Source organism: Petaurus breviceps, unplaced genomic scaffold, assembly GCF_028583685.1.
Source record: "Petaurus breviceps papuanus isolate PSGF00001 unplaced genomic scaffold, PetGlider_PUasm1.0 90444, whole genome shotgun sequence".
NCBI classification, from domain to species: domain Eukaryota; kingdom Metazoa; phylum Chordata; class Mammalia; order Diprotodontia; family Petauridae; genus Petaurus; species Petaurus breviceps.
In genome coordinates this window covers 3,043,529-3,062,250 of record NW_027187256.1, presented here as the reverse complement: position 1 = coordinate 3,062,250, position 18,722 = coordinate 3,043,529, and the positions used below count along the sequence as shown (strand labels likewise).

The 18,722-nt window shown below is 37.1% G+C and overlaps 1 protein-coding gene across 1 annotated transcript; it reads left to right on the top strand.

The window, feature by feature from the left end:
* The first annotated feature begins 17,221 nt into the window (after nucleotides 1-17,221).
* On the top strand, nucleotides 17,222-18,166 carry LOC138177686 (olfactory receptor 52R1-like). Its single transcript, XM_069108896.1, has one exon. The coding sequence runs from the start codon at nucleotides 17,222-17,224 to the stop codon at nucleotides 18,164-18,166; it is 945 nt and encodes a 314-aa protein (XP_068964997.1).
* The last annotated feature ends 556 nt before the right edge of the window (nucleotides 18,167-18,722 follow it).

The following is an 18,722-nucleotide window of genomic DNA, read 5'->3' as shown; positions in this document are numbered from 1 at the left end:
AGAGGCACAAAAAGCTATTACAGTAGATGGAAAGAAGAGAGGGAGATGAGTATTGTTTCCTTTCATCAGATTTGACTCAAAGAGGGAATAATACAATCAGTTAAGTGTAGAAATCTAATTTACCTTATAGGAAGTAGGAGAAAGGGGAAAGGAAAGGGAAAAAGAAAAAGAAAGGGGAAAGGAAAGGAAAAGAAAGGAAAGTAGATAGAATGGAGGGAAGAAGTAGTAAGAATAAAGGGGAGGAAAAACAGGGGACTGATATAAGGAAGGGCAGACTGAGGGAGGCAGTGATTGAAAAGAAAATTCTAGTGAGGAGGAAAATGGAGAAAGAAGAGAGAAAAGCATGAACAGGGGAAAGTAGGGTAGAGAGAAAGACAAAGATAGTAATCATAATTGTGAATGGCAATGGGATGAACTTCCCCATAAAAGAGAAATGTATAGCAGAGTGGACTAAAATCCATAATCCTATGATATGTTGTTTACAAGAAACAAATTTAAAACAGAGTAATACATACAGAGTAAAGGTAAAAGACTGGAGTAAAATATATTATTCTTCAGCTGAATTAAACAAAAAGCAGGGTTAGCAATGTTGATCTCAGACAAAGCAAAGCAAAAATAGATTAATTAAAAGAGATAAAAAGGAAACTACATTGTACTAAAAGGTACCCTAAACAATGAAATAATATCATTATTAAACATATATGCAACAAATGGTATAGTATCCTGATTCTTAGAGGAAAAGTTAAGGGAGTTACAGGAAGAAATAGCCAGCAAAACCATACTAGTGGGCAACCTTAACTTCCCTCTCTCTTAACTAGATACATCTAACAACAAAATAAACAGGAAAGGAGTTAAGAAGGTGAATAGAATGTTAGAATATGGTTGATTTCTGAAGAAAATTGAATGGGGATAGAAAGGAATATGCCTTTTTCTTGGTGGTACATAGCAAATACACAAAAAAATTTACCACATATTGGGGCATAAAAAACTCACAAACCTGCAGAAAAGCAGGAATATTAAATGCATCCATTCCAGATCATGATGTAATAAAAATCATATGCAATAAAGCACCATAAAAAGATAGATTAAAATTAATTTGAAAACAAACAAGCAAGTCCTAAAGAATGAGTGGATCAAACAACAAATAATAGAAACAATCAATAGCTTCATCCAAGGGAATGACAGTAATGAAACAACATACCCAAACTTCAGCCAAAGCATTTCTTAGGGGAAGTTTTATATCTCTAGATTCTTAGTTTAATAAAATAGAGAAAGAGGAGATCAATTAATTGAGCATGCAACTAAAAAAGCTAGAGAAAGAACAAATAAAAAATTCCCAATTAAATACCAAAATAGAAATCCTGAAAACCAAAGGAGATATTAATAAAATTGAAATTAAGAAAACCATTGAACTAATAAAACTAAGAGCTGGTTTTGTGGGTGGGGTAACCCTATAGAATACATAAATCTTTGTATAAATTGATTAAAAAAAGAAAGAAGAAAACCAAATTACCATCATCAAAAATGAAAAGGGTGAATTCACCACCAATGAAGAGGAAATCAAAACAATAATTAGGAACTATTTTGCCCACCTGCATGCCAATAAATTTGATACTCTTGATGAAATGGATATTTACAAAAATATAAATTGCCCAGATCAACAGAAAACGAAATAAAATTTGTAATCAATCCCCTTTCAGAAAAAAAAAAAATTGAACAAGCCATCAATGAATTTCCTAAGGAAAAAAAAATTTTCCAGGGCCAGATGGATTTACAAGTTAATTCTATTAAAACACTTAAAGAACAATTAATTCCAATACTATATAAACAATTTGGGATAATAGATAAAGAAGGAGTGTGACTAAATCCTTTTACAATACAATTATGGTGCTGATACCTGAACCAGGAAAAGCCAAAACACAGAAAGATAATTATAGACCGATGTCCCAAATGAATATAGATTAAAAAAAATTTTAAATAAAATATTAGCAAAGAGATTACAACTTATCTCAAGGATAATACACTCTGATCAGGTAAGTTTTATATCAAGCATGCAGGACTGGTTCAATATTAGGCTCAGCATAATTGAGCATATCAACAACAAAACTAACAGAATTACATGATTATCTCAATAGATGCAGAAAAAGAATTTGACAAAATAGAACCACCATCTTTATTAAAAACACTAGAGAACATAGGAATAAATGGGGTCTTCCTTAAAATGATAGGTAGTATCTATTTAAAACTATCAACAAGCATTTTATGTAATGGGGATAAGCTAGAAACATTTCCAAAAAGATCAGGGCTGAAACAAGAATATCCATTATCACCACTGTTATTCAATATTGTCCTAGAAATATTAGCTTTAGTAATAAGAGAAGAAAAACAAATTGAAAGAAGTAGAATAGGCTAAGAAGAAACAAAGCTATCACTCATATCAGTTATTATGATAGTATAATTAGAGAATCAAGTAAAAAATACTTGAAATAAACAACTTTAGCAAAGTTGCAGGATATGAAATAAACTCACATAAATCATCTGCATTTCTATATATTACTAACAAAGCCCAACAACAAGAGATAGAAAGAGAAATTCCATTTAAAATTCCTAAAGACATTATAAAATATTGATGAGTTTACCTGCCAAAACAAATCCAGGAACTCTATAAACAGTTACAAAACACTTTTCACACAAATGAAGTCAAATCTAAATAAGTCAAAATGTGTACTTAATTTAGATATAAAAGCTGATAACTATAAGCAAAGTAAGAGAGCAAGGAATAGTTTACTGGTTAAGATTTATGGAGAAGAGAAGGATTTATGATCAAAGAAGAAATAAAGAACTTTATGAAATGCAAAATGGATTATTTGATTACATTAAATTGAAATGTTTTTGGACAAAGCCAATGCAACCAAGATTAGGAAGGAAGCAGAAAACTGGAAAATAATTTTTTACAACTAGTGTCTCTGATAAAAGGTCTCATTTCTAAAATGCATAAAGAACTCAGTAAAATTTATAAGTATGCAAGTCATTCCCCAATTGATAAATGGTCAAAGGATATGAACAGGCAATTTTCAGAGGAAGAAATTAATGCTGCCTATAATCACATAAAAAAGTTCTAAATCATTATTGATTAGAGAAATGCAAATTAAAACAACTCTTAGGTACCACATCATATCTATCAGATTGGTTAATGTGACAAAACAGGAAAATGATAAATGCTGGATAGGGTGGGAAAATTGGAATACTAATTGGTGGAGTTTTGAACTGATCCAACCATTCTGGAGAGTAATTTGGAATTATGCCCAAAGGGCTATAAAAATGTGCATACCTTTTGACCCAGCAATACCACTTCTAGGTCTGTGTCCCAAAGGGATTACAAAAATGGGAAAAGGACCTGAAGGTACAAAATATTTATAATACCCCTTTGTGGTGGCCAAGAATTGGAATTTGAGTGGATGCCCATCAATTGAGGAACGACTAAACAATTTGTGCTTTATGAATGTAATGGAATGCTATTGTGCTGTAAGAAATCATGACCAGGCAGTTTTCAGAAAAAACCTGGAAAGACTTATATGAACTGCTGCTGAATGAAATGAGTAGTAATAAGAACATTGTACCTAGTAACAGCCACGTTGTGTGACGACTGCCTTTGATAGACTTAGCTCTTTTCAGCAATGCAAGGCTCTAAGACAAGTCCAAAAGTCTCATGATGGAAATTGCTGTTCACCTCCAGAGAAAGAAATACGGAGTCCGAATGCAGATTGAAAGATACTATTTGCTGTCCCTTGTTTTTTTCTGTTTTGTGGCTCCTCCCATGCTTTTTATTTCTTCTTTAAAACATGACTAATGTGAAAATATGTTTAATAAGTACGTGTATGTAGAGTCTTTATTAGACTGCATGCCATCTTGGGGAGGGGATGCAGAAGGAAGGCAGAGAAAATTTAAAACTCAAAACTTATGGAAGTGAATATTGAAAACTAAAATTAAATGAATTAAAAAAAAAAGTAAGCCCATATCCTGGGGATGATGGTAACATACCCAGCACTCATGCACTCTGACTTGCCTCACAGAGTTGCCTATTTGAATCAATGCATTATATTCCCATTTGCCAGGAAGTAGGTCTAGCTCTAGGCATGGGGTAGGAATCACTGATAGGAAAAGGAAGAATATAATGTCTCTATGGGCCGAATGAAAGCAGAAGAATAGAAGGTAAAATGAAGAAAAAAAAATAAGCAACCGAAAAGCAGCCACTCAACCATCAGCAGATTATGATAATCCTTTGTTTCTTTTGAAGAGAAATTTCAGATCCTGAGTCAATTCACATGTGTACTGCTTAGCCTGCCCTGTGATAGGAGAGAGGTTTTTTTTCCCCCCCTGGGACATGTGTCCAATTAGGGAAGCCTTCAAGCTTCATAGCAGTGGGGGATTGTTAAGATGACCCTATATGGTTCTAACGCCCGGGCTAACTGATAGGGAGAATATGGAAACTTTCATCTGGCTTGTGGAGGTGTAAGTTGGCACAGTCAGATAATGCCCCAAGGTGAGGGAATATTTAGTCAGGAGTTAGTGTTCTGAGTCTATGAGAACATCAGCAGTTAACAGAGGGCCTGCCATAGAAGAGTTCAAAGGAGCCAAGTCTGATTTGATATCTGTTTGATGTGCCTTGAGGACACAAAATAAGTCTACAGGGAGAAGTCACACCCAGTCTTGCCAGACTTCTTAGGTCAATTTAGTCTCAGTCCTTTTAAAGTATGGTTCATTTTTTCAATCTTTCCTGAGGACCGAGGGTGCTTGGCAGAATGAAGATGTTAGATTATGTCTAACATCTCAGCCACTCCCTGAGTGATCTGTGAAGTGAATGGATCCATTACTACATTGTAAGGATTGAGGGAGCCCAATCTGGGAAAGATCTTGTCCAAAAATGCCTTAGTCACTTCTGTGGCTTTTCCAGTGTAGCGAGGGAAGGCTTCTACCCAGTTTATAAAGGTGCCTGTTAGAGTAAAGAGAAGCTTAAAGCCTCTTCAGGGTGACATATGAATGAAATCTAGTTTCCAATCTTTTCCTGGGAAGGTCCCTTGATTTTGGACAAGGGTAAGGAGAGATGGGGGTCTAAATACTACTTCAGGGTTGGCTTGAGCATATATAGAGCAATACTTGCAAACCAGCCTAATAGTTTCTAGCACTTTAGGTTCATGTAACAGCAAGCACCCTAGCATACCCAGGATGGCTACTAGCACGGGTTCTTTGATCTGCTTTTCAAAAGAAAAGCAACTCAAAAGGGGTTAACATTCTTACAATCTTACTTTGATAAAACATATATATATATATATATATATGTATGTATATATATGTAATTTACTTAGTTTGGGGGGAAAAGTCAGCACCCTGAACTTCAGAGAAAAAACAACCAGAAATTACAAACAGACAAAAAATAGAGACAGAGGAAATAATACAATTCAACAAACTGGAAGACAGGACTTCTAGCTGTCTGACTATTACACACATACATAGTTATCAGGGAGAGAAGCACCAATATCTGGGTTTTCAAAGTGGGGGGTGATGGGGAGGGGACTCAAGAGCTACCCAGAGTCGTATCTGGCCAAATCACACAACTCTTCCTATTCGTGAGCCCCAACACAAAACTTCACCTCAGGATATGTATATATAGCCTTCTCCAGGGTCAGAAGACATCATGACCTTCATGACCCACTGGCTAATTACAAAGTAACAAAAGTTGTGCCTTTCTGAAAAACAAGCCTCTCCTAAGCAAGCTTCTCTTGTTGGGCTTCAAGTGAGGCCCATTAAGGGGCAGGAAAGATCTTCAAATTTCCTTACCATTACAGTCCAGTAAAGAGGGGTTTCACCAGATTGTAAAGTGCATGTATTCCTAGATGTGTAGCCTGGTGGAGTCCAAAAAGCATCTTCCCCATCCTGGAATTGCTAATTGACCAGAGGGTGACTTAATACCAACCAGAAGGGGGAGAGTTAAAATCCATTAGCCTAATCCTGTTGCTCTTCCTCAGTGGTATATTGAGTAGTGAAAGTGGGTATAACCTGAGATATCAGGGGTGTCATCAAAGCTGATGCCTGAGAAGCAACTTTAGTGGCCTTGTCTGCCAGTCAGTTTCCCACAGCCTCTCTGGATTTCCCCTTCAAGTGGCCTTTATGTTATATGACTTCCACCTCCTTAGGAAAGTGTATTACCTGGAAAAGGTGCAGGAAATCTTATAGGGAAGTTCTTTGTGGTCAAGAATACCTGCTCCTTCCAAATAGTTCCATGGGAGTGTCAAACATAAAAGGCATATTTGGAGTCTGTAAAGATGTTTACACCTTTGTTTTCCCCCAATTACAAGGCTCTGGTGAGCTCTATGAGCTTGGCCTTTTTTGGATAGTGGGGGTCAGTCACAGACCTGGCTGATTGCTACCATATTTCTGGGCATAGCCCCAAATCATCTCTTTTCTTAAATAAAATATGAGGTAGAAATACTAAGGTGGATGTTACTCCAGTGGAAGGAAGCAGAGAAAATTCCTTCTGTAAATTTGGTGGGGTTGCCCAATTTCTCTTTAATTTGGGCAAGGTCAGAATTTGAAAAGCAAACATGGACTTGGGTAATCGCCTCTCTGGGATCAGGTACTTCAGACTTCTCTTAGAGGGAGCTTCAGAACAGATCGAGGGGGACTTGGGAGTGCCAAAAATGAAATCCATTCTCTGGTATTTGAGGGACTTAGTATCAAGTGCTGAACAAGGTATGAAGGAAGCTAAAGGATTCAAAGAAGCCTATTTGGGGTCTGGGTAAGGAAGGAGCAAAATCATATAAAGTTTTAGACTAGGAGGGACAAGAAGTTTAAGAGTAGTGGGTGAAGATTTAGATTCTAGAACGTTGGCTTCAGGATTTGGTGCCTTGTCAAATTTGGAGAGTTCTTGACAGAAAGGAGGGCACACTAGAAGCATTTTGCAAGAATCATGGAGGTCAGGGTCTTTAGAAAGAACCATAAAAACTTGGATATAGGGGACTTCTATCCATTTACCTTATATCTGATTTAAAAAAAAAAAAACATCTAGCTGTAGAATACCATTGTAATTAAGGCAGCATCTGACAGGACATTTTTTCTTGCTCCTCTAGGTTATATTTTGACCAGGTTGTATTATAAAAACAGATGAGGTGCTTTTTCTTAAGGTGCCCCTTCCTCAAATTTTTCCATTGCCTTAAGAAGAAACTGAGGGGAGAACCCTTTGGAATGGGAATATTCTTTCCCATGTCCAAGATCCCATGGCTGCTCATCACCTTTTCAACATCCCAAAAGAGGGGTAGAACAAGAGGAGGCTAAATGAGAGATGTACCCCTCAAGAAGCCAAAAACCATCTTACCTGATTGCCTAGAAGTCAGGAAAAACCCACAACGCTCCTCTGGGTAATCTAGGCACCTGAAGTGGTCCAGCTTCAGGACACAAAGGAAAGAGCATGGAGAGAGAAAGACACACACACACACACACACACACACCTACCTATCTGTTGACTAGAAGATTCAATCCTCATAAAGGTCCCAGGTTTTGGCACCAAAATTAAGAGGATGGTAAGTTTCATAAATCAGGTCATCCAGAAAGAAATCAAGAGGCAGATATTCTTCTAGTCAAGAGGAATTTATTGATGTGAAAGCGGCAGACTAGTTCTTAGGAGTATTAGCAGCTTGGAGAAGAAGGACAGTCGTATACACAAATTTATACTTTTACACACAAATCTTGGGCAGAGGAGTGATGTGTGCTACTTTGTGGGAAGTTAATGACAGGAAAAGGGAAACGGGTATGTCCTGTTAACAGACAGAGCCCCCTATTACTGGTCAAATTTAGATTTAGGCAAGCTGGGAAAAAGACAGCCTCATCAATATTACTCATCATTTTACAGAAAGCTCCATTCATTCCTGTGTTTTCTATTGTCTCAAATAGTAATGTGTGACGTAATTTTGTCAAAAAAGCTTTACTTCAGTTATTCAGATAATCAAATGAGATTTTATTTCTCTCTCTGTCTCTCTGTCTCTGTCTCTCTGTCTCTCTCTGTCTCTGTCTCTCTCTCTCTCCCTCTCTCTCTTCTGGTATTCATATGGTCAATGTAGTCAGAAAGTTTTCCTAATATTGAACAAGTCCTGCATTCCTGGTAAAAAAAAACCCATCTAGTCATAGTGTATGATCTTTATGTTAAGTATATGATATTTAGAAAACTTATATAAGAGTCATTTTAGCTTCAGAGATGACCACCTGATCTGTTCACATGGAAAATAGTAGACCCCTTTCTTGGTATTAAAATGTAAGGGGAACACTGACAAGTGAGGAAGAATCTAGAAGCAAATCAACAAGCATTTATTGTTTTGTTATATGTAAGGGACTTTCCTAAACTGGATAAAAACAATGAAAATAACAAAAAACCCTTGACTTTTATGCTATTGGTTAAAGGGCCTTAGGTTTTTTACCCCGAGAAAGATTTAGGGAGATCATAATAGCTGTCTTTAGTATTTGAAGGACTTTGATGTGCAATAGGGATTCGACTTTTCTGTTTTGCCCAAGGGAGCAACAACTAGAGAAAACTGGAGGAAATTGAAAGGAATTAAATTTAGATTTGATGTAAGATTGGCATGAAACAGTGAGGATCCAGTTGAGATGACATAATATAATTTAATGTAAAAAGTGATGAATAAAAGAAGGCAAATGCTTTCTTGGTTAAATGAGAAAAGCTTCAAACCCTTTCTGTAAGTGTGATTTATCCTTCTCCTTTCATAAACTCCTGAAACTTTGCTTCCTTCTTATACTTAGAAGATGAAATTTCTGCTTCACAGTAGTGCAGTACAAAAGGATTTGAAGAGAATAGATATAAATTGAGGGGATTCTATATTGGGGTATTATAAAACATGGCACTAAAATGAGTTATTTAAAAGTGGAGTGGGCTACCTCAGTGGCGAGTGTGTTCTCCCTCTCTAGAGGTCTTCAAACAAAGAATATATGAGTATGCTGAGTTTGCAGAAAATATTTTTTGGGGTGTGAATTTGCCTGACAGGTTTATGATTTGTCTTCCAGATAAAATACCATAATATTGAGAAATGTCTGGAGCTTAAGGGACATATACTGGGTTTAACTATTTCACCACTTTTATTCTCATGCTGTTCCTAATAGGAAGAAAGCACACTTTCAGGACAGTCCAGTGAAAGACATAACCAATCAATATTTAAAAAGCATCTATTTATTAAATATCTACTATCCAGACAGTTCCTTCCCCCAAAGGGGCTTACATTCTATTTAGGTGATAAAAACTCTTTAATATCCAACATGAGAAAGTTTATATTGAATGCACCTGCCCAGGAAACAGCACGGAGATAGCAGACACTTAACTGTGTTTAGTTGAGGAAATCCTCAAGGCTAGATGCTTTTGTCCATTCCCTGGAGTTCCATTTTATTTCAAAACAAAGCATTCTGTCTCAGATTTTTAAGCTTTTTGTCTTATCTTGCTTGATTCCTTTCTACCTTCTCCCTGTCCATGTTGATTTTTTCCTGACTCCCATGGAGAGATAGAAAGAGACAGAGAGAGTCAGAGACAGACACACACACACACACACACACACACACACACACACACACACACAAAGAGTGGGAGAGACAGAGACACAGAGAGACAGAGACGCAGAGACAGACACACAGGCAGAGACCCACACGCACGCACGCATGCACTCACACACAGAGACTAAGAAAGACTGAGAGAGACATAGAGAGAGACACACACACACACAAAAAGACAGAAACACACACACAGAGTGAGAGAAAGATAGAGAATATTTATTTATGTCCCCATGCCTTTTTTGTCTAAGATAAATATCTTTCTGGAACTGAGCTCCTTCAAGTTCTCCAAAGAACAGGTCTCTCCTCGTTCCAGGAACCCAAAGAATTGGTGCTTTCTGCCTCCCTTCCTCCATTCCTCTTTCATCCTTTACAGGTCATCTCTACATACAGTCCTAGGCCTTTCCATTCATTTGTCAGTTAGGAATCAATATCACTTGACCTCATCACTTTGTTCATTGGTACAAGAAGTGTCCTGTCCCTACAATACAACAAAGGGGACATCCTGACTCAAGAAACAGAGAAAATGTAGGAAGCAATCCTCCATTGAATTTCAGCTTGGGAAAGACTTAGATTTCCTCAATCCTATCCAACTTCTCCCCAGAGGTTTTCTCGCTGAGGGCCATGGGGAAAAAGAAGCAGGCTCTCTATTCTACCTCAGGATAAAGTCCCCAGCATTGGGAGCAACTTCTACCTCTTTTCTGCTGTGGGGTGGTGAGGACAAGACGGCTTCTTGCTCATGCAGAAGCCTGGTAAGTGTGAGGCCCAGCTCCATGAGGACAGCAGGTGCAGGTCTAGCAGGCTGTAGAGTGAGGCAACAGAGATTTTTGGTCCATATTCTGGGGTTTGATACTAGAAAAGGGGGGAGGCCTTTGAAAAAAAATCTAAACAAATGAATGGGTTATGGTTTAATTACCAGTAAGTCAGTTGTAGCCAGTTAAATACTTGCTAAATACCTAATACTTGCTTTTTTTTTTCCCCAGAGGATTTACTTCAGGAAAAATAACTCATCTTTCTTCTTCTCATTGTTACCAATATCTCCATACTGACTGTGTCAAAAACACTGTAAAACTATTTTCCTTCCAACAATCCCATGCAATAGGTGGTTTACATGTGATTATGCATAGTTTTAGATAAGATAAATCACAGTCAATCATTTAAGCAGGTATTGGGCCTCCACTATGTATAAGACAATGCAAGTGACCTGCCCAAAGTCACTCAGTTTTTGAGTAGTGGAGTGATATTGAAAGCCTGGGTTCATCAGTCTCTAAACTCAACAACTTCTCTTCCACCACACTGCCTGTACGGAATGACAGGATAAATCCCCATCTCACTGAGATAGGGAGAGAGGTGGTGTTGACTTCAGGCTGAGAAGCAACAGGATGACCTCTCAGTGGCTCTCTGTATCCCAAGAATTGATGGAGCAGGCAGTGGTGAAAGATCATCATTGTTCAGACTTAACAGTAACTTCTTTTTCTTCAGGCTCCAGGCTACTGGACAGAAGGTGAGCAGATCTACTCATTATGCTGAGTTTCCTGGGCCTCTGAGCTCCTGAAGGTATCTCATAAGTCGAGAACCTAACAGACCAAGTTAGCAGTACTTCGTGCTTTCTCTCACTTTAGAAAAACCTGCACATATGATCTTAGCAAATTATTTAACTTCTCTGTGTATGAAATTACTCATCTGAAAGATGGGGACAAAGGTAACTGTGATTAGATAACATCAAGGTTCCTTCTAAATCTAGCATTCTGTGGTACTAAACAACACAGGTTTTGGGATTTTTACAGAGAGGATACTCTGGAAAAATTTAAGATGTCTTTAATGACTGAGTCACAATTACTACAGTATACAGACTTGTATTGGCCTATTTAACCCCATAGTAAATCAGCTCTAAATCCCAACCTTTCTGAATTCTTGAGTCAAATTTTTAAGATTATTTTTTCTTCTTACTCTCATTGTCATTTTGTTATTTGTCACTTCTCAGGGTTGCCACTAGACTTGACTCTTTTAGTATTCTATTATGTATTCTAGTTTTCTGTTTCCAATATACTATGCATTTGAAAGCCAAGTAACCAAACTTGTTAGATTATTTTGTAAAATAAGATTAAACTAGTTTTGAGTGAGGTTCCAAAGTGATCACTTGTAAGTAAAACACAAAAGATTTGATGTAGTACTTTTGTAACATTTATTTACCTCTCAGATGTATTTTTTCTATTTTCTGATTACATTCTTCTTAATTGAAGTTTTAAGGTGTTACTTCTGCATAAGGAGAGTGTTTCTTTAATAATAGAGCCATATATTATGAAATATGGAAGAAAATGTAGGAATGATTTTATTAAATTACTATCCCAATATAGAAATTTCCTCTGATATCCCTTGAAAGTTGGTCATTCAGTCTCTGATATATTTGTGATTATGATATTTATGTGCTATTGAGCTCAGTAACTCCTGAAATAATCCATTTCTGGATTATTGTACCATTATTGGACACCTACCATTTATAAGTTCTTTACCCTTAAGCCATTCCCCCAAACACTATAGTTGATTTATTTATCCAATACCTGCAATTCTTCTCCCTAGAAGCACACCATATAAGTATTCTTTTTCCCCACATACCAATCCTTAAGATATCTGAAGATAAATTTCATATCCACCCTTCAACCTTCCCTTCTCCAGACCCTATATTGATAAATTACCTATTTACTGTATAACATGATTTTTAAAGCCCAACTCATTCTTGCTACTCTCTTTTCCTGACCCTGTCCAGTTCGATGATTCCTCTTTTAAAATATGGTATCCAGAACTAGACATAATAATTAATTAAGAAAAATAAGAGACAATGTTCAATAATAAATAGAGGGCCTAGGCCTTGGAAGCAGGAAAGTATGGTTTCAAATCCTGCTTCTGACAAATACTGTCTCTTTGACCATAATCAAGTCAAGTAACCTTTCTGAATTTTAGTTTTTCATCTGCAAACTGAAAATAATGAAATCTGCAGTATCTAATTCAGTTACTGTGAGAATTAAACTAAATTGCACATTAACATCTATCTCAATAAGATATATACAGACATATACATAGGTATAAAATGCTTTATACATCTTGAAACATTATATGAATATCAGGTATTGTTAACATCACTGTCCTTACTACACATGACTGAAACCTAAAAATTGCACATTCTTTGGCCTCTAGTTTTTTTCTGATATTATTTTCCCCTCTCAATTACCTTTTGGCCTAAGATAATATCAGGACACTGAAATGTATTTTTATAGAGCATTTATCAAATGACTTGCTGTCCACCTAAGAGGGGTATATACTATGACCTTTCCTTTATGGGCTATAGACCTACTTTTGTCATTAATTTCCTCTGTAAACTCAGGAAGTCTACCCCCTCTCTGGACTCCTATTTTCTTAATGGTACCACGAGTACAGTGAACTAGAGAGTCTTAAAGACCACTCTAACTCTAGTGTTATATGTTATGATTATTAAAGTATAATTCAGTACACAAGTTACTGACTTGTGTACTTCATACTTCAGAATGAATTTGTTAATCATCCTTTCTTCCTTGAATGATGATTGAAGTTGAATAGCAGAAGGACAAAAACTCATGTGTCAGGCTCTAGGGCATTGGCAAAGGAGAGCCATTCCCAAGCAGGGTTTCACAATTGTAATTAAGCAGCATGATTTGGGCACCTTATTATGGTAGGGTTTAGTACAAGAAAGTACAAGGGGTAATATTCAAGTGATCAGTGAGAAAAAAATATATAATGTTCTTTGCAAACCTTAAAGCATTATATAAACGTTATCTCTTATTCCTCCTTCTCCTCCTCCTGCTAATGCAACCACTACTACAGCAATGGTGACAATGCTTACATTAGTGTTAAAATAATCAACTCTGCTGAATTGATAATATTGTGAGAGGTGAGCTCTTCCCTTCCTACCATTTGTGTCAAGAAAGAGCTGAAGAGGGAGGTCCTTAGGGAAAAGGGTGAGGCTATGTGAGGTATAACTCTGTATATATAACCTGTAGAGTACAAAAATGGGAACTGGGTTGTAGTCATGCAGGGGGGAGCTGAAACATGAGAAGTGACACCTGAGAGACTGAAATCCAGCAGACATAGGGGATCTTGACTGGGGATCAGTACACCCACTGATTGTTAGAGTCACTTTTCAGGGCATCGCTGAAAGGCCATGGGGAGCTATCTGCAAAGAGACTTCTTTGAAGTAGATAACCATGTTAAATTTGACCTCCGGGACTTAGACCTGGGACTGATTCTTCTGTAGAGTTGTGACCAGAGGCTAGAAGGGCACAGAACTATATATGAGTAGTCTCTTTGTTATTTCTTCATGAAAATTTTCAGATAACCTGCATTTCCCCTGAGATACTTAATCTCAGTTTCCTCCTTGCATCAAATGTTGACAATAACCCATGATCTGCTTTACTGCCTTTCTCACACAAATTCTGTAAGGATTCAGTGAGAAAAACCTATAGAAATTTGCATTGGTATATAGTTTTGCTGAGGCTTCATGGTATATTGTGGAGGGACTATATCAAATAATTCATAGTCAAACCAACTCTAATAGACGTATAGGCATTTATTGCTAATGATACCTCCAATAGGCTGAGTTCCAAGAGGAACAAACCACTTAGTAAGACAATATAGGCAATTTTATAGTGTAATGATGCTGATTTTGCAATAGAGATTATGAATATTAAAAGGGTAGGGATTTTTTAAGAGATTTGGCAATGGGTGAATAGTCGCCAGCCTCAGTAGAACTGTGCATGTGATTACTCACATTCATATAGAAAAAACTCATGGTGGGGTGACTTGTATGTATGATGATGATATCATAATAAGCTTCTCTACATTATAAGTTCACCAAAAGGACAGCTTTTGCTATTACTGTGCAGGCTGCCTACTTCAGGAAAGTCCCTTCATTTGTTTAGGGATCCACATCCTATTCAGGCATCCTGGTGGTGCTGCTTTCTGGTTGGATGAGCATTGTGGTCCTTTCTGAGATTAGATGGATATGGTTGTGGTTGAGTGCATGGACACAGCTGCTGTTTCTGTGGGGAATATGAGGAATGGGTGTGGGGGCAGTGGCTAGTTATAGGCAATGACTGGGATCCCATCTCAAGGACATGCCCGCTGTTTTGTGAGAAATGCATGTTCATAGAAATTCATTCTGAAGCGTGAACAATCAGTAATTTGTGTACTGAATTATACCTTACTACTCATAACATATAATAGTTTAGAGTGAGAGGTGGTGTTTAAGACTCTCTAGTTCACTGTCCTCATGGCATAGTAAAGGAAATGGGGGTCCAGAGAGGGGGTAAAGTTCCTGAATTTCCAGAGAGAATTCGTGACAAAACTAGGTCTATAGTTGTTCTGGTGAGGCAGTGAGGCATGTATGAGTAAGGTAGGACATTGAGTTGGAAGTGTGGCAGTGGTTAGGTAGAGACAGTGGCTAGGTAGGGGCAGTGGTCCTACTATTCAGTGAAGCGTGTGATTGAGTTTGGAGGTCTGTGATGTGGTTAAGGACAGATTATGAGGTCAAGTAAGGGCATGTATGCCTGCTGTTCAATGGGGCCCATAAAGAAGTATAATAATGAGTCTGGGGGTCGTTTTATTAGGATTTCATCAGCTTCGTGTAACTATAATTCTGTACATCTTGGTGTATATGTTGTAAAGAGGATTCTTGCTCAAATATGGGTTGTACTTTGTGGTATATGACCTCTGACATCCCTTGAAAGCTTTCAGCTTTGAATTTTTGATTCTGTGATTTTGGGGAGGAAAAAAGGAGACCTTACATGATTTTATTGTAGAAAATTCTTAGCAAGGAGCTTCCCTCTAAAAATGTGAATACATACCCAATGTACACTTTATAATCTTAGATTGCAGCATGATATATTGGACAGTTAGTGAACCTTGGAGTTATTAAACTTGTCATCAATTTCTACCTCTGATATATATCTAGGTGACACTGGGGAAGTCACTTGACTCTCTGTGTTTTAGGCAACTTTCCATGATTCTAAGCTTATTGTTAGTCAATATATTTGTTAACCACTGAAAAAAAGGAAGAATGTGCTCATGTAATTCAAAGAAGGTAGCCAATGGGCTGGATCAATGCTACTCTGGAAGAAAGGAGTGGTGTCTTTAGTCTTGATGTAATGGGTGGGAGGGAGTTGTATTTGTACTCAGAAGACTGGATTTCAATCTTGTCTGTTCTACTTAGTAACTATATGATCTCTGATAAGTCAGTTTAACTTTCTGGTCCTCAGTTTACTCATCTGGAAAATGAAAAATTTTGAGTAGATGTTATCTAAAGTCTCTTCTAACTCTATGATAGTAGAATTACTTGGCAAAACATCCAAAGACATTGGTTATAGAAACAGATCCCCAAAGCAGAAAAAAAATAGTAAAGTCAAATATCTGATCTTTCTCAAATTATCTTCAAATATCCCCTAAACCATTCTTATACAGGGACTCTTATAGAACTAAGTTTTCCAGAAGGAAAAACTAGTAGGAAGTTTCAAATAGGAATTTAGTATTAATGTCAGGAGGGTAAAACTTCCTTACAATTGGCATATACAAAAATAGAATGAGCTTCTTGGGAGGGTGCGGGATTTCCCTTATTGGAGATGCTTAGAGAGAAGGTAGATGACAAGTTGTTGGATATGTTGTATGGGGCGTACTTTTCACGTATGTATTGGACAAGATGGCCACTGGATTCCCTTTTGAATTCTAAAAATCTTTGATTCTTGGGGACAAAAACATGCTTGAGGAAGAAATAATCTGTTTCTAGAAGAGAAAGAACGCTTGAGTTAAATTTTACAAGAGGAATATGAATTTATGAGAAGAATTTGTCAGAAAAAAGTCAAAAAGAATCTGGAGGTAAGAAGGACAATTCTTTGCAGGGCCAAAGGATAACTTTCATACTCTACCATTTCCTCTTCCTTCTCGACTCTGCATTATCACCTTAGCCAACTCACCACTCCTACTAGAACAAATATATCCATTTTTAATTTATGGTTTTTGTTTTATTAATTTTTTTAAATGTTATAGAAACAATACAGAGGAACCAAATAAACACAACTGATTTTTTTCCTATAAAAGGCAAGAAAAATAAAGCCTTTGGAAAAAATATTATGGAATGAGTTGCATCTAGAAAAGAGGATGGTGGAACTTTATAATGACATTTAATGATACTATGTTATATGTTTGTACTTGTATTTTTAACTTTTGAGAAGAAATAAATGAATAAAAAAATTTCAGTAATAGCTAAGTACTTAATGATGTGCATGGCTTGGTCATAATTATATGGTCCAATAGACAGAATTTATTTTTTAATTTTATATATCTTTCTAAATTATTTTTAAAAGGAAACAATAACTTTTTATTAAAATAAGTGAATTTTCTCCCCAGAGCACTCAGTTTTCCTTATTACCGTATTATCTTTGCATGTCTTCAATTTGTTCATGTTTCTGCACACTGTTTTCATGTCCTCAAAGTATAATAAATGTTTGTGTTTTAGTTTGTTTGATCACATTTTATTTTACTACAGGGGGAGAGAGTTCCTTTGCCAAGCATGGCGTGCAGAAAGGATCTCATCATGGCAACATCTGGGAACAACTCTTTCCACCCTCTCTTTTTCATCCTGCTTGGAATTCCAGGGTTGGAAAAAGCCCAGTTCTGGATTGCCTTCCCATTTTGTGTCATGTATGCTATGGCCTTGGTTGGAAATATCACCATCCTTCATGTGATACGTACTGACCACACACTTCATGAACCCATGTACCTCTTTCTGGCCATGCTAGCTTTTACTGACTTAGTTCTATCCTCTTCCACCCTTCCCAAGATGCTGGGAATCTTCTGGTTTGGTTCATGTGAGATTGAGTATCATGCCTGCCTCACTCAGGTTTTCTTCATTCATACATTCTCTTCTGTGGAATCAGGGATTCTCATGGCAATGGCCTTGGATCGTTATGTGGCCATCTGTTTCCCACTACGCCATTCAACTATTTTATCTACCTCAGTGGTGGCTAAATTAGGCGTGGCAGTGATGGTAAGAGGTGTGTTGTGGGTGAGCCCCTTCTGTTTTATGGTCACCTGGAAGCCCTTTTGCCCTAACAGAATCATCCCCCAGTCATACTGTGAGCATATGGCTGTACTGAAGCTTGTATGTGCAGACACCAGAATAAATCGTGGCTATGGGCTTTTTGTGGCCTTTTCTGTGGTTGGCTTTGACATCGTAATCATTGCTGTGTCCTATATCATGATTTTACAGGCTGTATTGCGTCTGCCATCAGGGGATGCTAGACTCAAGGCATTTGGCACATGTGCCTCACATATCTGTGTTATCCTAGCATTGTACATACCTGCCCTTTTCACCTTTCTTTCTCATCGTTTTGGCCATCATGTGCCCCAAGCAGTCCATGTAATGTTGGCTAACCTCTACCTCTTGGTTCCTCCAATGCTGAATCCCATCATCTATGGGGTGAAAACCAAACAGATTCGGGACAGAGTAGTAAATACCTTTTGGCACAAAGTTCCCTGAGACATAAGTTTAAGATGAGGTCATGACAGTGAACTGGTTGAAAGCCTGAGCTTTCCTTCAACATAGCTCCCAAAGCCATTTTCCTCGTCACTGAACCTGAGGAGATGGAACATCCTTGGAAGAGTCTGGGAAAATAGTGCTCCAAATTTAACATCACATGTCACAGAAGAGACAAAAAAGGATTATCATGCTGAGTCTGGTGAATTTGATAAATCTCTCTTCTAAACCATTATAAAATTTATCTGTTTCATATAAATCTTCATATTGTAATAAACAGCTTATAAATGAATAAGACATTATGAATTTTAACTATTGTTAAGCGAAGTTTGCATATAAATGAAATTATACTTGATTAGCATTTTTGACAATTATACTTGACAGCACTTTTGCAATCTATTCAACAGAGAAATTAGTATCTAAAAAGGGTTTGAATTAAATCTCAATTTTCATTATTTTAATATGATAATGATGAATGGAAATATGACACAATATAGTGCTGGACTTGTACGGGAAAGACTCAGTTTTTACTTCTCATGTTTGCTACATGTTTACATGG